Below are 24,012 nucleotides of genomic sequence, written 5' to 3'. Positions count from 1 at the left end.
TTTATTAAAAATCGTTTTCATTGAAAAATATCACTGGTCTTATAATGTCACAGGTATATCTCCACCCACTGTTATTCCTCTGAGGTTAGTGTTATGTTGCATTGTAAAAGGGCCTTTGTAGATGTAATTCAGTTTACATAGGTCAGTAAAATTGACCTTAAAATAGGGATAATACCCTGGCTTATCTGAGTAGGCCCAATGTAAGAACGTGAGGTCTTAAACTGAGGAGAAGGGTAGAGAGCAGAAGCCTGAGGGTTTCTTCCCATATGGTTGCTGTCTTTGAAACTAGGCATGAGAGGCACATGGAAATCTGAGAAGGAAATGACCCCTGTCAATAACTTAAGGATCTAATGTTGGAGAGAAGAACCCATGCTGGCTGCCATCTGGATTTTCAATTTGTTAGACCCTAAGCAGAGTACCCAGCCAAGTCTGCTGAACTTCTGAATTATGAAATCTGAGAATATAAATGGGTATTGTATTAACTGCTAAATATGCGGCAATTTGTTATATCAGAAATATAAAACAAATACATATAAAAATAAATAAAATTATAAACATGTATAGGAGAAAGTAAGGGAAACCATTAATTACACCAAGCACAGTTTTAGCTCTTTGTGTTGTATCCTCTTTCCAATGTAATTTTAGAGTGTATCTGAAATTGCATAAAAAACACACACTCACACTGTTCACATTCTATTCTTGGTTCAATATTTCCATAAACTTAATATCCAATAATTTTTCTTTCCTCATCAGTGACCTGTGAAAGACATATTTTCATACCAAGTTCTCTGAAATGTTGTATCATATTTCATGCTCATTACCAATGAACCTTTATCAAAATACTTCCTGTTTATGCATTTCAGATTTGAAAATGCTCGTCTGCCTCCTGTTATCAAACACATTATGACAAATGGATCCTTAATCATGTTGATCTGTGCACATGTGGATTATGCAAATGGCTCTGAGACATGGAATTTCTTCACCATCATGAGTACACACTTTCACTATTGCTGAGGAATTGCCAATAGGCCTTTCCATGCAGCTATAAAACATAATATTCTATATACTGTAACCACATGTGCCACTCTTTATATTTTTGGGCTCCTTTTCTAATCCGGTGCTCCTTCATATCTCCTCCAGTGTGGTAGGGCCTCAGAAAGAGTGGAGACTTCCCAGAAAGAGGGGTCAAGAGAGTGGAATCCTCACCCTGAAATGTGAGTATCCTCTACCTTGCATACCCAGGCATGTTCCCAGAACAATTTCATACTTCACATCTATGGGACCACACTCAGTCTAGGGAATCGCTCTTCATGGGGCTGAGCACTTTGAATTAAGGTAGGTGTTTTTTGTTAAAACATAATGCTATGGAATGAAAATAAAAGATAGAGGACCCTTAAAAGAGAAAGACAAAATGAACACTAGATGTCTATCTGGGACCTAAACCAAAACAGAGTCAAGCAGCCATGCCAGGACTGAGGTGCATTCATATACTGTGTTCTTAGAAAAACCACAACATGTACCTGAAACTAAGTGTTCCTTCCTACAGGATGACCAGAAGCCTGATATATCTGATTTTAGAACACCAGTATCTATAGGGAACCAATGAATCAGTGGGCTTTCAAAATATTCCCTGTGGTCTTTGGTTTTTGCCTTTGTAACTTCTGTCCTCCCACCCCCTCCCTGGAGCATACATTTGATTTGTTCTGCAGGCTACGTCTCCCCGGTTTACAAACTGTGTGAGCAATGAAGATTTCCTAACTAAATTGTATTTCAGATATTGTTTTGCTGACATTCTTTGGTGTCACAAGTTGGATCTGAAGGGAACCACAGGTCTTTCTCTGCACAGTCTGGGACCAATGCATTGGCACCTGTAAGAGCCCCTTGAGCTCAGTTGCTCCTTCATGGTGTTAGGAGATGTTCAGGTAAGTCCTCTTGGATCCAACTCCTCCCACACTTTCAGGCAGAGGTCTCAGAAAGCTTCTTGCCTGAGGGTTCCTTCACTAAAAGTTCAGGAAAGGGAGAAGGGAGTCTGATCCAGCTGTCCAGAGGCACACCACACATTCCTATTTCTTGTCATGGCAAGATAAGGTTTTTCAGTGGGAAGTTGCCATTCAGAAAGATAAATTTTGCTCCAGCTCAACATGGGAAATCCATGTTCAAGGACAGCCTTTGCTGATCAGCTGCCCTCTGGTACCCCAGCTGGGTTTATGTTTAAGAATTATGGCCCTGGCTCCTGAAAATGTCTTGTTCTTTGGACTAAGATGACCAGGAATAATTTAAAATTATATTGTCCACTAGAAGAAACATTCCAATTAGATAAGATCACTTAAGAAGTGCACTTAAAAGCAAAGCCTTCAAAATTCCAAAATAGCTTTATTAAAAGTTTTGTTGCAAAAACCTAATGAATTATTAAGATATATCTAAAAGAAGATTATACAAAACTCTAAGTTAATGGCTTTACAGACATCCTCATATCTACCTTCAAAGGAGGGCTCCTGTATGTCCTCCTTCCAGAGTTAACAAGACTTAGAGATTTTCTGATAAAATGCTACATTCCATCAGGTGCCAGAAACAAAATTTGGATTCAATTATTCTTTCATAGCTAGTGAGTTATGTATTGTATGTACTGTATTACTGTATTACTTGACTCATGGCAGTAATTTTAAAACAATATCTATGGTGTTTTTATGTATGTGTGTCCATATATGTATGTTATATATATTTTTTCTTCTACCTACTGGATGGTATAATTTCTAAAAGAGCTCTATTTAATTGGCTTAAATAAGAACTTTCAGAAATTATTTCTAAATATAATAAAAACTAACCCAAATGAATTTCAGGATTATGTGATTGAGGAAAATATTAAATATTAAAGGTAATTTAAATTTGTTGTCCTTAGAGTTATAATCATTAAATATAAATCTTTTGTTCTACTTAGGTTTACCAAAAGCCAAACAAATTCATTTTATTTCCGTTACAATATTTGGCATCCAACAATTGATGGATAACTTTGTCTAATGTCTCATGAAAATTCTGTAGATAATCTAAACACAATTATTGGAAACAAGTAAACCAAATAGATGTGAAAAGGATAAAAGTGTTTTTAGGTGAATATCTTAACAATAATTATGCATCATGGTATATGGACTTAAAAATAACTTCAAAACCTTTTGGTAACTTGAAATCTTAGAATTTTGCTAAACTAAATTAAATGACAGAAATTTATTGAGTATCTAGATTATTTCCAAGTAAGATGAAATATTAGACACTAATTACTAAGCATAGGTTTATCTACTTTTGGCTTATTACAGAAAAAGTTAAAATATTTAAATTTATTAATGAACACATTTTGTACCATGGTGAGAGACTTTCTCTGAGAAAGCGCATTTCTAGAAAGTATTTTATAAGTCCACCAATCCACGGAATGTTAATGTAAAAGACAGTTCACATTTACTTCCTTTTTTAGTTTTCACGAAAAATTATGGTTTCTAGAGTTTAAGAATACTAATTATTATATGGGATTAAAGCTATTAATAAGGGAAACTTCTCTGTATACAAGGAGATTAAGATTAAAAAGGTATAAAGAATGGAGATATTTTTGTTAAGAAAATACATTTTTCCTTAAGCTCTTGGAAGGAAGAAAGACATGACAAATTCAGAATGTACAGAAGAAAGTTATAGAAGGTTTGTGGAAGAAGAACCTGAGAAAACAGACTTATTCATAGTCAAGTTGACTAAGATTAAAATAAATTTAATTATGTAAATGTTTTAATATAAAAAGTAAGGTGGTACAAAATTAGCAATTAGTTTTCTCTCTCTTAAAAGGATAATTTTCTTCATCTTTTAATCTGCTCTAGATAAAGCGATTATGAAAAGTTTTTCTTTTTAACCTTCAGGTAGTTTACAAAAAAGTCAGAGATCACAAATTACAAATAGGATATGTAACTATGTTCTGGAGCTTTGAGGAGGGGAAAAAAAAAGGAAGATTGGTAACAGATATTAGCTGAGGGTGAAGCATTCCCTGCAAAAAACAAAAAGGCAGAAATTATTTGTTTTATCAAAATGAATTTCCAGTATTGCTTTGATTAGGTCTTTAATGATAAGAGCAAAGGTTTTGCTCACAGCTTTTTAATTTTCTGTATTTTCCTGAAAATCTTTGTCACCATGGTTAAATGGATAACTAGGCCTTGTTTCACAGTGACTTATGATCCTAATTGGCCAAGTATCAAAACCTTTGATATTTTTGACAAACTTTTCAAAATTCAAATTCAAAATTAAGTATTTCTTTTGACCTGAAAGCAACTTGGACAATTTCCAGCAAGCCCCTGGATCCTCAAAGAATTTGTTCTCTGTTCTTATAAAAAGGGAAATATTAAACTAATCAGTCTTATTTGGTATGTTAAACTGCATGGGAAACATTGTCAAATAGTTGATGCTATGCCTCCGTTATGGGAGTCTTACCATACCTGTATGTTATTAATATAAACATTTAAAAATTCATATAAAATTTTAAAAATTTCCAATACATCCTGGTATAATGTTATCACTTGCAATTCTAGCTATCATCTTAAAATGTTACATGCCACATAAATAATCAAATTTCCTTGCTAATTTCATTATAATATTATGTCTATGTTGCTTACAGATAGTTGTCTGATGATTTTGCAGATATCTTTTATCTTCAGAGAGATTCATGGAAAGGTCTCTGATATTTACTCTAGACACAGGTTTCTGATAAATTTTCAGATCATAAAACTGAACTGGGTACAAAATTACAGAATGCTAACAAAGAAAACAATTGCTTAACAAAATGATTACAGAAGATCAAGAACGGATATTAATTACATAGGACTACATGAACCAAGAAGGATGCTCTAATGTTTGTTTTTCAAGATGTAAAAAAACGTTTTCTCTTCAGCTATCAATGATTTGCTAAGATATACCTTCATGAAGGATGAAATATTTACTTTTTCTCCCTACCTGATCACTCCAGAATTCAGAAACTCTCAATGAGTATTCTTATCTTCACTTACATAAAAAATAAGACCAAATTTTTAATATAAAAATTAATTTTACTGTGTTTATATTTTTAAAAAAGTGAAAGTAATTGTAGAGAGAAAAATTATGTTACACCATTGTAGATAGTGGATTCTAGTACTGTTAATTGCCTTTGAGGTTTGTTATATACCTATAGATTGGACTCACCTGGCCTAAGGTATTGCCTTTGGTCTCAATGACTGCTTGCAATGCTCTCTTTGGAAAAAATGAACTGACTTCGCATGGGATGGTCACTGGAAGATCAATATCTGTTGATATACAAGCTTCTGCTGATCCCTTGTTGTCTTATATAGTATGACCAGCTACTGTAAGACTGTAATTTCTTATGCTCGAGCCTATCATCAACAGATTAAAGAACACTTCCCAGATTCCAGTTTAAAGGATCTCATTGATCACAGTCTAGAGCATGTGAATGAGTATCTGGAAACATCATTAGAGGAAGATAGCCATTGAGCCCCATTAGAAAGGGTTGTACCAGCTCCTTCAGATGACTAGAAATGCACTCTGCTCTCAGACACCACAATAAAGCTGACTCACAATAACAACTTCCATGAAGAGAAGTAGCTGACATCTATTGTAGACAGCTGTCCCAAGACCCTGGACCAGGCCTATATATATGCTTCCACAGCTATTTAATATTACCATTGTCATAGTGTTCAAATGTCATTTAAGATATTTCTGATACTGTTTTTCCAATCCATATCTGAATGGGACTCAGATAGCAATGTCTTTTTACAATGGGCTCATTCCTTTGCTACACACAAAAATCAGTCTACCTGTTGGATATGTGGGCAACTCCTCCTGTCTAGTTCATCTGGGTTACCTTGGTAGATTTCTCCCCTCCAGAGCACAGACTGGAGAGCTTTGAAACAATTTATTATGATGGAAAGATCTAGTTCAAGCATTCACAACACATCTGACATTTCTAATTTTGACTGTGACACCCAGCCAATAGCCCATACTATTAATGATAGTGTTTAACTACCTTCAAACTACCCAGTCATCTCAACAATTGGCAATTAATGCAAAGAAACAAGATAGTATGATGAGAACCATGACAGGTTTCACTCAGATCTTGGATGGCTATACGAGCCTGACTCATAGCTATGGAACTTTAGACACACTGGCATCTTTATGATGACAACAAGGAAATGACTCCAGACAAGGTCAACATAATTGCACTCAAGACATGGGATGGATATCCTGTGAGTCATGCAAAAATACCATTACCCTTAAAGAAAGTGACTGGTTTGGGATAGACTGTCTTGACAACCAGGCATTTACTGGGTGACTAATAACAGAATTCAATGGTTATGTGGAACAAACCCTCAATAACATAACCAGATCACAAGGTGCAATCATTCAAACTGTTTCGTTTTTACACCTGATGAGTCTCCCAATGTGTCGTCTCTGCTAAATCTTAGAAAAACGCAAGTTAGTTCCCTTAGGTTACCTACTCCTACTCCAAATGACTTATTTAATTGGCTCCCTACAGGAATCAGCAAACTTCTGCAATCCAGATTACATCTCCTAATTCTGTTGCTCCTCGGAATCCTGGTACTAATCATACTTAAATTAATCACTGTTTCTTTACTCAGTGTTATAAAACCAGCATTCAGGCTAAAGTGATGATCTTGCCAATGACTGGAGCTAATATACAAACTTGATTCCCCAACTTCCAGGTCTCTTCCAGATGATCTCATTAATATATAGGCACATCATACTGAATTTGGCTTTCCCTCATCCTGTCTGCCTTGTTGCTCAAATATGGCCCTGCTTAACGATAAATAAGAGATTGTAATCTCATTCCTATTTTCTCATTCCATGCTTTCTAGACCTTTTAGTTGGTTACCCTCAAGTCTAGGTTCACTTTTAAGACTGGGGTTTCCAGGTCTTTGTGTTATCGATTTTAGGATTAAGCATGTGATTGTTCTTTAAAATAATTCTGGCTTGCTTCCACACATGCCTTCATGAAACTCCAACCTGAATCATGGTGACTCAACATCTTCTGACTCTAGATGCAACCATCAATAGAACCTCCAGAAACTTCCACTCTGAGACCTTAATTGACCTATAATAGGTAACTCGGTGGACCCCTAAACTGCATGGCCCAAGTTATTTGATTTGATAACTAAGTCACACTAAGCCCACAAGTCTTTCTGTGGGACTAGAGGGACCCAAGTTAGGCAGAGGCCACCCTGGCACTAAAATGGGACAAACACCAAACTGATCACCAATGCTGCATGTTGCAGGTTTCAAACAAAATGGGGAAATATGGAATTAAAAAAAAAAAAAAAAAAGCAGACTCCTAAAAGAGAAAGATAAAATTGACTCTGTATGGCTAATTGGGACCTAAAAGAGTAGAGCAGGGTTGCAAAGGGGTAAATGCAATCATGTACTCTGTTCTCAGAAAAACCACAAAACTGTATCTGAAACTGGCCATTCCTTCCTGACAGATGGCAAGAAGCCTGATATAACTCATTTTAGGACACCAGTATCTATACAGGAATCAACAAATTAGAGGGCTTTGAAAATAGTCCCTATGGTCTATGTTTTTTGTCTTTATAAACGTTGCCTTCCAACACCTCCCAAGAGCGTACTTTCAATTTGTTCTGAAGTCTGCATCTCCCCAATTTGCAAACTGTGTAAGCAACAAACATTTTGAAACTAAATTCTCTTATTCCAGATATTTTTTGTTGACAGTGCTATTGCACACTTAATAGGCTACAGTATAGTGTAAATATATCATTTATACACACCGGGAAACCAAAAATTTTGTGTGACTCATGTATTGCAATATTTGTTTTATTGCAGTGATCTGGAAACAAAGCCACAGTCTCCTAAGTATGACTGTATATGAAATTTCTAGTTTATCCTTCAATAAAAAATTCCCATTGTGCATACTCATTCTTCAGAAGAAATTCATAAATATTAATTTTTAAAAATTATTTCCCCGAGTGCTCCAAGCAAGAAAAAATATTGTATTTATCCTTATTTCTGAAATTTTCTTTTATTTTGTATTACCTTTCATATGCTAACTATAATTCTATTTTCCAATCATGCAAAGGTGCAACCCATGCATCTTATTTCAGCACAAAAAAAAGTCATGTAGAAATATAATCACATGGTGTATATTTATGAATAGAGAGGCAAGTTTTAGTAGGGAAGATTCTGAAATTGCACTACCATGGTATTTTCTTTATAGACACAGAAGTAATTTGAAATACACTATGGAGTGAATAACTCATAAGCAAATCATGAATATACATCTCCCAAATTGTAAGCTGTTTGAATCTAACATGGAAAGAAATTGTTATAGATGCCATTCAACTAGAGAGCTTAATGATGTAACATTAGTGTTCATCACAAAGCACTCCAATGAGGTGGGATATGCTTAGGTCAATAGAAGGCACATGAGTCATTCAGGGTTACAAAAATAGATTACACTTAGACCTAAGCAGTATAATACATACTAAATAAAGGGGTATGAAAATGTAAATGCAGTGCTCAAATTTCCATCCTTCACAAGTACACTCTACTCTGGTTATATTAACTGTCCTCTATAACTGTGTCTCTTCAGTTTTCAAAAAGAAAAGACAAATCTTCATTAATCTATGATATACAACACCTATTACCTTTGAAAACAGAGGGAGACCACCATTCCCCCTCCATTTTTCCTACCACATATGCCATCCCTACTAACCCATTATTCTACTCAAGTGAAAATATCGTCTAATGTTCTAGCCTACCCTTTTTCATGATCATCTGGTATAGCAATCTTCCCTGTAACCAGCAACAGAGGCCCACAGTCATAGGAACAAATCTAGAGTCTGACCACAGAAAGCAAGGTAATTTAGATAATTTTTTACATCTATTCTCTGCCACCCCCCATGCTCTCAAGTTTATACCATATTGTACTTTAAAATCAATATACTACTTTTCCCAGTTTCCATGGACATCAATAAACCCTCCTAATGAAGAAAGTCCTTTCATTTTATAGATCCTTTCTCAGAGACCAACATGGTGAAAAGCGAAAAGCATGTAATGAAACCCTAACATCGACGGGCTTCAAACTTCAGGTTCTAAATCATCAATAATGTGGCTTTTTCAGGAAACATCAGATAACTGAATAAAAACATTTTATAAACTGAAGATAGACCTTTCCACTGCTGTCTTTGCTTCATTGACACACATCATGAGTTTTAAATAATTTTACCTTTTAATTTAATATCTGAGGATGGTTCATCATCAAATGTAAAGGAATTCGTTCCCTCTCATATGAATTTTGTCATGTGTATTCCATTGAGAGAACTGGTTAAACAATTTATCACCTTCCATTCCTCATATTTCTGTCCAGTATGAATTCCTTGGTGAATACTGAGGTCACTGCTGAAAGGCCTTGACATATTTGTATGGTTTCCATCTTTACATGAATTCTTTCATGACCATAAAGTTGGGCACATTGGGTGAAGCTGATCACACTCATTATATGTATAAGATTTCTCCCTAGTAAGAACTCTTATGTTCCACAAGTCTTAAACTTTGGATACACCTACCATACATTACATCTGTGTGCTTCTCTCAAAGATGTATATCCTGATATCAAATGTGGTCTGAGCCCTTGTTACCAGCTCAGACATATACATTACTATTATATACTTTCTCTCCACAATAGAGTCTCTGATGTTGAGTAAGGCTTGAACACTTGCATAAGTTTTGTTCCCATTATATTTGTAAGGTTTCTTGCTACTAAGAATTCTCTGAGGATCCCCAAAGCTTGAGCTTTTGAATAAAACTACCATCACGTATATTAGGTTTATGATGTTTTTCAGTATGTATTTTCTGATGCCTAGTAAGACTTGCAAATTGCGTGAAACTCTGCCATACTCATATTTGTAAGGTTTCTCTGCAGTATGGATTCTCTAACACTGAATGAGGCTTGAAAATGAGGTAAAAGATTTGCCACATTAGGTACATTTTCTCTCCAGTATGGATTCTATTATGCTGCTTGAATGCTCACCAAAGCTTCTGCTGCATTCACTACACTGTTGTAAGTTTTCTCTCCAGTATGGAAATTTTTTACGTTGAGTAACAGATGAAACATCAATAAAGGCTTTGCCACACTCAATATATTTGTAAGGTTTCTCTCCACTATGGATTCCTTTATGTCTTTTAAGGCATGAAATTTGGGTAAAGGATTTGCCACACTCATTACATTAGTAAAGTTTCTCTCCAGTATGGATTCTCTTATACTGAGTAAGTCCTGATCAATTAGCAAAGGCTTTGCCACACTCCTTACATTTTAAGGTTTCTCTCCAGTATGAATTCTCTGATGAACTACAATATGTGAATTTTGACTACATACCTTACCTTGCCACACTCATTACATTTGTAAGGTTACTCTCCAGTGTGGATTCTCTTATGTTGAGTAAGGCTTGAATGTCTAGCAAAGGCTTTGCTGCATTCATTACATTTGTAAGGTTTCTCTCCAGTATGGATTCTCTTATGTTGAGTAAGGCTTGAATGTCTAGCAAAGGCTTTGCTGCATTCATTACTTGTTTAAGGTTTCTCTCCAGTATGAATTCTCTGATGAAATGCAAGGTGTGACTTTTGATTACAGACCTTGTCACACTCATTACATTTGTAAAGTCTTTCTCCAGTATGAATTCTCTGATGAATTGCAAGATTTGACTATAGACCTTGCCACACTCAATAGATTTGTAAGGTTTTTCTCCAGTATGGATTCTCTTATGTTGAGTAAGCCTTGAATGCCTCACAAAGGCTTTGCTGCATTCATTACATTTGTGAGGTTTCTCTCCAGTATGAATTCTCTGAGGAACTGCGAGATTTGACATTTGACTACAGACTTTGCCACATGCATTACATCTGTAAGGTTTCAATCCAGTATGGATTATCTTATGTTGACTAAGGCTTGAATGTCTAGCAAAGGCTTTGCTGCATTCATGACATGTGTAAGGTTTCTCTCCAGTACGGATTCTTTTATGTTGAGTAAGCCTTGAATGTTCCACAAAGGCTTTGCTGCATTATTACATTTGTAAGGTTTCTCTCCAGTATGGATTTTTTGATGTCTTTTAAGGCTTACAAAAAGGGTAAAAGCTTTGCCACATTCATCACATTTGTAAGGTCTCTGTCCTGAATGAATTCTCTCATGTTTCAAGAGGTATGAGCTTTTGCTAAAAGCCTTCCCACACTTATTATATTTGTAAGATTTTTCTCTAGTGTGTGCTTGCCCATATTGCCCAGGTAACAAAAGATATTTAAAAATCTTCCTATATTTATTACATGTATTTTTAACACTGGGAGGAATTTTTTTGAAGTGGTGAAAATGAGGAACCATGGTTGATAGATTTCTCAACTTGGCTGCATTCATAAATTTTCTTGTCAGTGTGAAATCTCTGCAGTTCAGCCCACTGTGCCTGCAAATTTAATTGAGTTTTACTTTCCAGACACATTATATAGTCCTTTCCAGCAGTGCTTATGTTATTTTTCAGTTGTAACACATTGCCCATAAATGGCTCATCATGCCTGAGATATTGGTATGTATTAGTTTTTAGAGAGACACTCTCCTTTTGAGGAAAATTATTTGTGGATTTATTACATTCATCTATTCTATGACTGAGCTTTCCATTATGGATTGAAGGCACTCTTCTGTGATTTCTGGCATCATATCCCCACATACTCCCAAACTCATGCATATTTTCCATGAGTTCTTTGAGGTCAAAATCCCTGAAGCCACAGCATTCATTCCTTTCCAGTATCAGTAGATGGTAGAATTCTCCTTCATTAATGTCTTCTTTTGGTGATAATTCCTTTATTGCAAATCCAGCAGAAAGTCTTCCTATTAAGTAGAGATGAGAGAGAAATGTTTTATATTGAATTAGATAATTATACAAAAACGAATCCTTATAATGAACAAAGTTATGACATTTCTGAATCAATGTCTTAAACCACCATTATAATATACAGGTTTCTAAATATTTATTTTTATAATTTTTCCATATTAATATTTTTCTCTCACTTTTGATAATAAATTTTCAAAACACACCTTACATACTATACATATTTTCTGGCCATACAAGAAGATAATTAAATGATACCTCATAATTAGAGAGTCGATCTACATACTGACTAGTATATAACCACAGGCATAAAATCCTAATGTAGATTTGATGTCTTCCATAATTCTTAATGTTTATAATAAGGGGTGTTGATATGATGCAAGAAAAAGATACTAAAAGAAAACATGTATAAAACAATATTAAGAAATAAAACATTTTTGTAACCCATGATAAATCACCAGGTAAGTTAATAACCAACCAGAATTACACAAAATAATAGTCTCTGAAATTCTCAAGAATTCTTCCTAAGGAACTAAAGAAAGAATTTACATTCAAGGAGCACACAATAGTCAAAAGGAATAATATGTTGAGAATCACTCAATTTGAAACATTGGTTTCAGGTAAACAAACATTACTGGAAAGATTAAAAACTAGGGGCCCAGCCCCAATGCCTAGTAGTTAAGTTTCGTGCACTCTGCTTCAGCAGCCCAAGTTCTGTTTCCAGGCACAGACTTACACCACTCATCGGTGGCAATGCTAAGGTGGCAAACCATATAAAAAACAGAGAAAGACTGGCACAGATGTTAGCTCAGGGCCAACCTTCCTCAAGGAAAACGAGGTAGACTGGCAACAGATGTAAGCTTGGGATGAATCTTCCTCAGCAAAAAAAGCAAAAAAGAATAAAAGAAGGGCCAGCCCCAGTGGCCTAGTGGTTAAGTTCAGTGCACTCCAGTTCAGCAGACTGGGTTTGGTTTCCAGCCATGGACCTACACCACTTTTGTCAGTGGCCAAGTTGCGGTGATGACTCACACACAAAATAGAGGAAGACTGGCAACAGATGTTACCTCAGGGAGAGTCTTCCCCAAGCCAAGAAAAAAAAGAAAACTGGTGAAAGATGTTAGCTTAGGGCAAATCTTCCTTAACAAAAAAAAAAAAAAAAAAAAAAATTATGGAAGACTGTCAGAAATCTAAATTATGATTTCATGCCTACAGTTACACAATAGCTAGTACACAGATCAACTCTCTATGAGGTACCATTTAATTATCCACTTAGAGGTTCAAAAAGTGTGGATAGTATATAGGACATGGTTTGCAAGTCTATTGTCTAAGGTGAGAGAAAACAATATAGAAAAAATTACAACAAGAAAATCTACAAGATACAATGCAGTGCATGCAGCATGCAGAGGTGTGGGTTCTGTGGAAACCGGGGTGCCTAGGTGCTCAAAGTCAATATACACAAAGGCACCGGTGTCATTCATTTGGATCAATAAAAGATATGAGAAAAGGCCAAGACTGGGATTTAGAAAAAGAGAGGAACTCTTTTAGCAAGAGGCATAATACTCATTCCATACGAACTATACTATGGGGATAACGGAAACAAGGAAGATATTAAAAAGGGAGACTGTGTGGTGTTATGGGAATAATGCAAATTTACATGTATTCCAATATTTGCTCTAAAAGTGATCAAACTGAATATGCCGTAAATTCCATTTTTAGGCATATACTCAAGAGAGTCATATATATATGCCAAAGGACAAGTACAAGAACGTTCTTAGTAAGACCTGAAGGCAAAAACCCGGAAAAGACCATCAAGAGAAGAGTGGATGAATTCACTCTGGACAAACACATATGGATGCAATAAAACCCTCTTAAAGGTCCAGTAATGGAGGGTGACCATGGATGCTGGATGATGATCTCTGACTGGGGGGGCAACAGAGGTTCTGTGGTGGAAACAAAGTTACCAGGAGGTTATTGTCAAAGTTACAACTCTTTGGAGATGTGATTATATTTGGTAAAACATAACTCATGAACTATATTATATAGATTTAAAAATAGAAATGTATCAGTTTTGACACATTGAGTTTGTTAATCCAAGTGTTCTTGTTTGTTACATAAAAATAAGAGAGTCTCTTTTGCTTTAATATTTTATTTATTTGAAATAATTTATTTGGTTCTTTTAACATTACTATCCCAAAGACAGAAGAGAAAGCACATGGGAAGTGCTCTTAGTATACATATCAGGAGACATATAGTTATTATCCTTATGAATTTATAGAAATGAATACACACTAATCTAAAAGTAATGAATTCTAACTTCACAAACATCAGAAAGCAGTACTGTTAAAGAGAATTACTAAATAACCCAGAGCAAAGAATTGCTGGCAAGGAAAAAGGGTGTTAGTCGCAGCACTTAAGTGTAGGAACAATTTTTGGCAGTACCATGGGGATCCATGGCAGAGGGCTATGTACAGAGATGTGGTAAGCAAAATAAGTATCCAATAATACTCAGAACAAAAGGACAGCAATAGGATGTGTGTCAATAAGGACCAGGTGACTTTTTAGAGAATTCAGGTGAAAAGGAGGATAGGGAACAAAACAAGCTTCATGGGTTAATTGAAATATGTAATTTCAAGAACTTAAATTGTCTGGGCAATACAAGTCTCAGAAGCAGTAGTAATGAGGGAAGAATGGAGTGTAAAAAATGCCTATTTTCTATTAAATAAAGTGGATATTTAAATATTAGAATTAGTATAGAAAGTTGTGCATGATGAATCTAGACAGAATAATTATTAGAATAAACTAATTGTAGCAAAAAAAAAGTCAGTGGAATTAAAATCAAATCCAAGTATTTTTCAGAAAACTACATATACTATGGAAAAAGCCATGTATCTTCATAAACAATATGCAAAACCACTTGAATGGTATTTCTGTAGCTAAGCAACTTAAAAAAGGGTTTTCAAAATATTAAAGATTCTGTTTCAAAAATGCAATAGATTTAATTGAGGGAAGTGTGTAAAAACAATGTGATACCACTACACACATATGAGAATAGACAAAATTTAGAACACTGACAACATGAAACACTGTCAAGGCTGTGGAGAAAGAAGAACTCACACTCATTGCTGGTGGGAAGGCAAAATGGTACAACAACACTGGAAGACAGTTTGCACTTTCTTACAAAACTGAACGTATTCTAACAAGATGATGTAGCAATCACGCTCCTTGGTATTTACCCAAATGAGCAGAAAACTTATTTCCAATAAAAATTTGCACATAAATGTTTATAGCAGCTTCATCCATAACTGCCATAACTTGGAAGCAACCAAGATGTTAATAAACTGAGGCACATCCAGATAATGGAAGTATTACCCAGCACTAAAAAGAAATGAGCTATCAAGCCATGAAGAGACATAGATGGAACTGAAATGCATATAACTAAGTGAAAGAAGAAAATCAGAAATGGCTATATACTGTTTAATTCCAACTATATGATATTCTTAAAACAGCATACGAAGATAGCAAAGAGATTCATGGTTGCAGGGGTTAAGAGGGAGGGAGAAATGAAGAGGCAAAGCACAGAGGATTTTTAGGGCCATGAAATTAGTCTGTATGATTCTATTATGTAGATATGTGTCATTATACATTGGCCAAACCCACAGAATGTACAACGCCAAAAGTGACCTCTAAGGTAAAGATGGACTTTGGGTGATGATGAGGTGTCAGTGTAGGTTCATGAATGGTAACACATGCAGCACACTGATGTGGGATGTTGATACTGGGAAAGGTCTGCATGTGTGGCAGTAGGCAATACATGGGGAATATCTGTACCATTTGCTCTATTTTGATGTGAAACTAAAACTGCTCAAAAAAATTGTCCACCAAAAAAGGTGTCTAAATAATACTAAACACTAAATAATAAGAAACAGATATAAAAATAATAAGTAAGACTACCTTTCCAAAAAGTTCTGGAGGTTATACAGGTCTTGGACAAACTAATATTGAGTCATAACCACTCGAGAAAGAAATCACATGAAGTATATAAAACAATATTCATTCCATGACCCCACAACTCAAAATTGCAGGGAAAAAAAACAAAGAAACTAAGAGTATCATCAAAAATGTTGAACTGATGAAATAAATAGAAAACAAGGTCATATAACAATGAAGTTTGCAAGATGAAAGTGTCAGTGACTTAAACAAAACAAAGTACAGGAGAATTAAAAAATGCAGGCATCATTTCACTTTATAAATGCCTTCAATAAGATGTGTCAAGAGCATATTTGTTGAAGGTGAATGAAACAGAGTACACACATGGGATAAGCAATGTGGCATGAAAAGCAGTTTAATCAACAGTCTCATAGAAATTAGGTTGTGAACTTGGACAGTGTTCTCCTTAGGTTAAGTTCCTACATCTTTTATTTATTGCCTGCTCAAAGGAGATGATGGTATATGTCTAAACAATATTGTCATACTGCCTTTAGGAGACAGTATTAAACTCCTCAAAAAACAGGACAACTGGAAACACTTATCAGTCAGGTTCTCCTAATACTTTCTACCCTAGTATCCTGGGACATGCTGAACACTACCCACTGGCTTCCAGAGGCACTTCTGTAAGTAGCAGGATGATGTTCTAACGTTATTAATCAGTGTTCTCCTTTAAAAATTTTCTGTTACTCAGTAAACACCCTCCATGGGAGAGTTCACCAAAAGTCATTCATCACCTAAAGACGAGTTATCTCAAGAGAAAAAGAGGATGAAACTTCAGACCCTTGGAATGTGTATTTCAAAGGCAAGTTTCAGAGGCAAAATCTTAGGAGAATAAGAAATCAGGAAGACCAAGGTCTTTCTATGTTCCCTGACAGAGCAGAAAGGGAGAAAAATCTAAGGTATGGGGGTAAAACAGAGTCAGATTCTGAGGCAGTCTTGAGAAGGGGCTGTGTGTTATGCCTACAGGCTGTGGGGTGATCACCTGAAAGACTGAGATATACTCCCACGTAGCAATGGGGACCAAAGAGAGGATCTCAGTGTCTAGTCTTTACATTACTGCTCAGTTACAATATCAAACAATCTCAAATTATAAAATCTCTTTAACAACCTCAAATCACATTCCTCTTTACACACATGTGGCAAAAAGAGAGGTGAGGGGCCTGAACAGGCAGACAGGGCCTGACACAGCCCAGGGAGTTTCAAAGAACCCCAGAGACAATGGAAGAGCAGCTGTTTTCTTGTCCATCTCCTGAGAAGTTCTCCCAAGGATATAAGAAGTGAATGGAAAGTGAATAGTTCCTGGGGTCAGGACCACAGAGGCCTCAGCCCTGATCTCTATGGATGAAGGGGAAAGAGGACACCATAGAGACAGCCATCTTGATCTGCCTCAAACCAAGGGATAATAGAGAATTGTACATCATGATAAAGCTTTTGCCTGCCTCTGTCTGAGCTGGAGCATCAACATAGAGTGCAATTTTAAACATTTACACACTTCAATAGCAGCAGTAAGTCTGCATTCTTTCCTACTTTCCCTTCACTATCCAGATTTAACTTAAACTTAAACGATTTAAACTTAAAAGAAAAAGAGAACATGATATGCTTTGTTTTTCCAGAACAAATTCCAAGCTCTTTGTTCAGCTAAGAAGAGAGAACATTACAGATGGGTCTAGAGAAGTATTTCAAAAATCAGTCAACTGACTGAATCCTGAATGCTAAGGGGTTATTTTAAGTATGCGGGCATCTGGGGATGGCCTGGTGGCATAGTGGTTAAGTTTGGCGTGCTCCACTTTGGCAGCTGAGGTTCACGGGCTCTGATCCAGGCGCAGACCTACACCACTCATCAGCCATGCTGTGCCAGTGACCAATATGCAAAAAAGGGAAAGAGTGGCACAGATGTTAACTCAGGGCTAATCTTCCTCAAGTAAAAAAAAAAAAAAAAAGGTATGCAGGCATCTAGCTCTCCCAAGAACTACTGAATCAAAAGCACAACAGGAAAACCAGAGTCAGATATTTTTAAAAATTTGCCATAAGGTTCTGACTATTGTTGTTCTGCAACCACAACTAATCACATATGATATATGCAGAACTTCTGAAAAAAAGAGAAGTTACAGTCCATGTGCCACATTAGGAAGCCTTTCCATTCTGAACCAAAACAGGTTCAATCACTCTCTCAAGAACAGGGATTTGGAACTCCGACAAGCAAGTCAGGGGCTCCCAAGAGACTCACAAGGGAAAACGCAAAGATATACAGCAGTAGTTACCAATTTCAGAAGGGAAGTTATCCTCACCCAGGGAGAGCAGGTTCCTGTAGTTCTCCAACATCACGTCCCTGTACAAGGCCCTCTGAGCAGGGTCCAGGCATTCCCACTCCTCTCGAGAGAATTCTATGGCCACATCCTTGAAGGTCAACCGTCCCTGAAAGGAAAGCACATTTCACCATGTCAACAGGGACAGAGTTCTTATCTTGACACAAAATGGGACAAGCAGAGATGTGTAAGGATTGACCTAGCTGGAGCAAATGTGCTCAGTGAAATATGTAAGAAAATTTTGAGCAAGAAATAATTCTCTAATTTTCTTTTAACTGAGGTGCAACTCACATAAAGTTAGCCATTTTAAACTACAACTCAGTGGAATTTAGTACATTTGCAATGTTGTACAAACATTACCTCTATCTAGTTCAAAAGCTTTATCATCCCAAAGTAAATTCATCACCTATTAAGCAGTTGCTTCCCACTTCCCTCTCCCCCAAGTCCCCAGTAAACACTAATGCTTTCTGTCTCTATAGATTTACCTATTTTAGATATTTTCATATCACTGGAATGGTATGAAACGTGTGACTTTTGGTGTCAGCTTCTTTCACTAAGAATAATACTTTTGGTTCATCCATGGTCTAGTATGTGTCAGGACTACATTCCTTTTTTATGGCTCAATAATTTCATTGTATGACTATACCATGTTTTATTTATTCACTCATCTTTCATGGACATTTGAGTTATCACCACATTCTGGCTAATGTGAATCATGCTGCTATGAACATGTGTTTGAATATCTGTTTTCAATTCTTTTGCCTATGTACATAGAAGTGGAATTACCAGTTACACAGTTTAATTTTTTAAGGACCTGCCACACTGTATTCCATAGTAGTAACACCATTTTCCAGCAATGTATCAGGATTCTAATTTCTCCACATCTTTACCAACACTTGCCATTTTCTCATTTAGTGTATTCATTGTAGTGCTTGTGAAATGGTATTTCATTGTGGTTTCGATGCTGCATTTTCCTGATGACTAATTTCATTGACCATCTCTTCAACTGCTTGTTGGCCACTGTATATCTTTTATGGAGAAATGTCAAGTCCTTTGACCATTTTTTAATTGAGCTCTTTGAATTTTGGTTGAGTTGTAGGAATTCTTCATATATTCTGGATACTAGACCCTGACGAGATCTGTGATTTGCAAACATTTTCTCCCATTTGGTAGACTGTGTTTCACATATGTGATAGTGCCCTTCAATGCTCCTAATTTTTAATTTTGATGGAGACCAATTTATTTTGTCTTTCTCTCTTTGCTTTTGGTGTCATATCTAAAAGTCCACTGCCAAATCCAAAGTCATGAAGAATTATCACTACGTTTTCATCAGAGTATTACAGTTTTAGGTCTTACATTTACTCTTTTGCTCATTTTGAATTAATTTTTTATATGGGGAAAGGTAGAGGTTCAATTTTACTCTCTTTCATGTGAATCAGCAGTTGTCTCAGCACCTCTTAAGAGACTATTCTTTTCTCAGTGAAAGTATTTGGCACCTTTGTAAAGAAGGAACTGATTTTAGATGTGTGAGTTTATTTGTGGGCTCTCAGTTCTATTGCTCTGATTTGTATTTCTACCCTCACACTGGAACACACAGTTTTGATTACTCTAGGTTTGTAGTAAAGTTTGGCATTGGGAATTTTAGTTCTTTGACTTTGTTCTTTTTCACCATTATTTTGGTTATTTGGGGTCCTTACCAATTCAATGTGAATTCTAAAACTGGGTTTCCTATTTGTGCAAAAAAGGCTGGTGGAATTGTGGTGGGGATTCCACTGAATCTGGATAGTACTTTGAAGAGTACCGTCAGCTAAATAACACTAAGTCAACACTTTAGGTAGGACCCTTCAGAGACAGAGAAGATTGGCAGGTACAACATATGGCAATTTAGGAAGGAGAGAACAGAACAATCAACTAAAAATGTGACTTTTATCTTGGAAAGAGCCATTCTTTCTTTCTTTCCTCTTCCTCTGAGACTCTCAGGTTAAATTATCCTATATGAAAAAAACATGTTGTTCAGTGCTTAGAATCAACATACCCCCTTCCTCTGCCACAAGTATAGACATAGGGAGAACCTCAATACAGGGGACAGATGGCCCTTTGCTGACCACTGTAATAGGAGGGATGCAGGGAATGTAAACTCCACACAGAGACCAATAACTGAGTTTTTCACCCGTTTCTCCAGAAAGCCCAATCTTCCTACTGACACCCACACACACTGCTGCAACTGTATTGTCGTTTGTCCACTTCACATGAAGTGTAAGGAAACTGCCTTATTCAAAATTTTGGCTCCTCCCAAGGCAGCCCATATCCAATAAATGGTTGATTCAGGATATGGAATTCTGTGTCTTCCCTCAATTTAGACCAACTCTGAAGGGCTACTTAACTCCAGAGCTCCCTGCTGTAGATATACTGAGGAGTTTAGATTTTTGTCCTGAGGGTGATGGGAAACAATCAGAGGCCTTATTGCCAGGAGATGACACAATCAAACTTAACATTTACCCATAGAACACAGAGAAGGAGAGTGAAGCTGAAAGAGAGGCATGTCTGTCTCTGAGCCTCTGCCCCTGCCTCTTTTTTAGTGGTTTTCATTAGTTTAGGAGGACTGGGACACATTGAAAATTCTAATGAGGCACCCTCTCCCAAACAACTGCCAAATGCAGACATACACTAAATTTTGAAAATCATTTCAGGGATTCCATTTGCTCAGACTCAGAATTCCTGGTCTACTCTATTATCTCCATGTTATAAGTGGGTGCACTGGGGCTCTGAGGGGGAGAAAGTTTACCAAGTTACCCTGAAGAGGTCTGAGTTCAGTGAGCATAACAGGGTGTAAGTGGTCGCCTGGATTGGGCAGTAGAAAAGGTCTGTTCAAGATCACATTTCACATTCCTGAGCAAGAGAAGATTCTCTTTCATGGGTTTAATCAAACCCAGGCATTTAATTCCTCTTTTCCAGAAAAGTATTTAAAAAATGAAGGTACAAATAGTTATTAGTCTTAGAAAACATGAAAGAGGGTCACTGGGAGATGGGCTCTGAGCAATCTGTTCATCATGGACACACAGGCTCTACTGGAACAAAGTTCCCCATCCATCCAGCCCATCCTTCAACATCTTCACAGAAAGGACAAAGGAGACTCGAGAGGAACATCTATGTAGTTGCAGACTTCAGCTCAGAAGTCACTACTTTAACAGATCACTTTAGGGAAGACATAACTTGTTCATTTTTAAACTGGTTAAACTAGGTTTTTTTGTGTTAAAAGACTACCAACATCCTTACCAAATGCATAGTGAAATACTACAGTTATTTACAGACATCAAAGAATAGTTCCAATATATGACAGCGTAGAAGGCATAGACACCTCATTCTCTGAACAATAAAATTAAGAGGGAAAATAATTTGGAAATTAAAAAAATACTTAAGTTAAAACAAGTGTGAGGATACATCAAACTTAGAAAAGAATATGAGCCACAGGGACAGAAAGTGCTCCCCCATTTCTTGAAAGGGATGAGGGTGACCTGGAATGGACTGAGCTAAATCTCTGCCCTCAGGGTGAATAGGGGCTGCAAATTGAATTATATTCTGACGCAATAATTAGAAAACGCAGATGTCTCATAAACCTGGTTTTGTAACTCACATTGCCTTCTGCATAATTTTAGCAGTTCAACAAATCTTCAATTAGATTATAGAGGCCCAAGTCAGTTCTACTTCACAACTTAATACCCCATATCCAATCAAAATAGTCGCCGGGGGTTTGGGTCCAAAACTTTCTCGACTACTGTGTGCTTTGCTCTGTGTATTTGTCTCTCTCTCTGTCCTTCTGGTTCTCTCCTCTCCTTTGTCCATTTCTGTGTTTCTCCCTCTCTGTTTCTCCTCATCCTTTTGTCTCCCTCCCTCTCTATTCCTCCTCCTACAGAGTGTTGGCCCCTCTCTTTTTCAGCTTCTGTCTTCTTTCTCCCTCAACTTTCTGGGGGCCTCTAACTCCATGTATTTCTGCCTCTTTCTCCCCATCTCTGTTCCCCTCTGCTCTCCCTGGAGGTGGCGAAGGGCAAGTAACCACCTCCTGAGTGAGGACTTGACCACGCGGTGGGGAAGGGGGAGGGGAGTGGGGCGTCAGGGAAAGGTTTTGAGCAGGAAAACGACGCGGAGGGCGGTCGGTGTCTATGCAGACCGAAGGCAGAAAGGTTGCGCCAGCACCTGCCTTAGAGAGATTCTAACGGGAAACGGACGCAGACTCCCGGACCGCACGGAGCCGCAGAACTCAGGCCATCTGCGGCAACGCCGCCAAAGGGACGAACTCACAGCGAGAGGGCCGACCGGGTTCAGGGATTTTACCTTAGGGGGCGACCTCGAAACCGGGTTGCGAGGGGCGGGGCGTGAGGATCACGAAGCGCAGGTACGAACCAGAAACAGATTCACTCATCCGAGCTCGCAGGTCGTTCCACGCGATCTACTTCCGTCTCCAGGAAACCGCGCATGCGTATCGGGGCGGGGCCGACAGGGCGGGGCGAGCACAGAGGCGCGTGGGGCTCTGGTGACCTAGGGGCGGGGCTGGGCGCGGTGTCTGGCCTTCTGCCCTGCCAGTCAGGTTTTCCTGTGTGTTTGTCTTCCTGCCCCGTAGCGTCCAGGCCTCTGCTTTATGGGTTCCTTGGAATCTGTCTGTTGTCCTTTGCAGCCGGGCTTCCTACAGAATTACGCGTGTGTCGGCCACTTATCCTGGAAGCCGAGATATTTCTGCTTAAGAAATTGACAAAGAATCAGGTGAAAGCTTTTTGAGGAGCGGATGGAGCCACCTGTCCTGTGAGGGAGGCGGCAGGAGCGCTGGGCCCTGTAGGGGCGGGGCGGGAGGCTGGGGGGGGGGCGGTGGATGCAGGAACATCTGAGACGCAGGACAGTTACAACTTCTTTAAGCAAAACGGGAATTGTCCGTGTAGCTGAGGGAAACTAGAATGTGACATGAAATGCAAACTGTGCCTTCGCGAAGTGTGCGATTTTGTAGTAACCCCAGCGCAGCGTAATTTCCCTTTCTGTTCCCCATTCATTCCGGAGGCAGAGACACAACCCTGGGCTTTATGGGGCCAGGCCCTGGGCTGTGGGGATGGAGGGGTGACCGGTTGTTTTAAAAGAACATAAATTTCTTCTTGTATGGATAGAAATTAATTTTTCTTTCTTTAAATTTGTTATAATAATCCACACCTCTTCAGATGAATTTATAATACACATACGTTTCAGAGGTGCTAGTTGACATCCTGTATTTGGCTGGTCATTAATATAATTGCAATTTCAATTTTTAAAATTTTTCTTCTCATTTATTTGGAACATTATTTTCAACTTAAAATTATGTTAGATAAATCAGCTATTTTAACCTCTTTTTTTTTCTGTTTCTGAACGTGTTATGTCATATGCAAATAGTGAGGCTTGTAAAAAGGTGGACTCTTTTGGAGATATTTGGGTTTGCTTTTAACTAATGAAATATCAATTTTGAAATATTTCCAGAGACATTTGATAAGGATGTCTATTCCCTTAGTAAATAATACATCCAAATAGTATTTCTAGTTTATCACATTTGCAATAGCATCATTTACACCTATAATAATTTTTAATTTTAAATATTTGAGTTAATAGCTCCTTTTCTGATCCCTGTGGATATTCTGAAGGTGGAGCTGACTGGATTTTGTTTCGACCAGATCACAACTGTACATGTTCCAGAAATTTCTCAAAGGTTATTTTCAATAAATAGCACTCTTCCATTTTCCCCATAATGAATAAAAGTTTCTCAAACTTTTAAGGATTTTTTCCCTCTA

The 24,012-nt window shown here is 37.3% G+C and overlaps 1 protein-coding gene across 1 annotated transcript; it reads right to left on the bottom strand.

Annotated features, from left to right (window-relative positions):
* Window positions 1–3,119: 3,119 nt before the first annotated feature.
* On the bottom strand, window positions 3,120–22,621 carry LOC147912766 (uncharacterized). Its single transcript, XM_087422067.1, is given in 5 exon segments — window positions 3,120–11,104; window positions 11,107–11,389; window positions 11,391–11,917; window positions 18,167–18,320; window positions 22,544–22,621. Coding segments are annotated over 4 exon segments (1,551 nt in total). The 5' UTR covers window positions 18,228–18,320; window positions 22,544–22,621; the 3' UTR covers window positions 3,120–10,424.
* Window positions 22,622–24,012: the final 1,391 nt, after the last annotated feature.

The sequence above is a fragment of the Ceratotherium simum genome, chromosome 33 (genome assembly GCF_057802395.1).
Source record: "Ceratotherium simum simum isolate JZ-2026a chromosome 33, ASM5780239v1, whole genome shotgun sequence".
NCBI classification, from domain to species: Eukaryota; Metazoa; Chordata; class Mammalia; order Perissodactyla; family Rhinocerotidae; genus Ceratotherium; species Ceratotherium simum.
The sequence above is the reverse complement of the archived record's forward strand: the minus strand, read 5'-3'. Positions and strand labels throughout refer to the sequence as shown.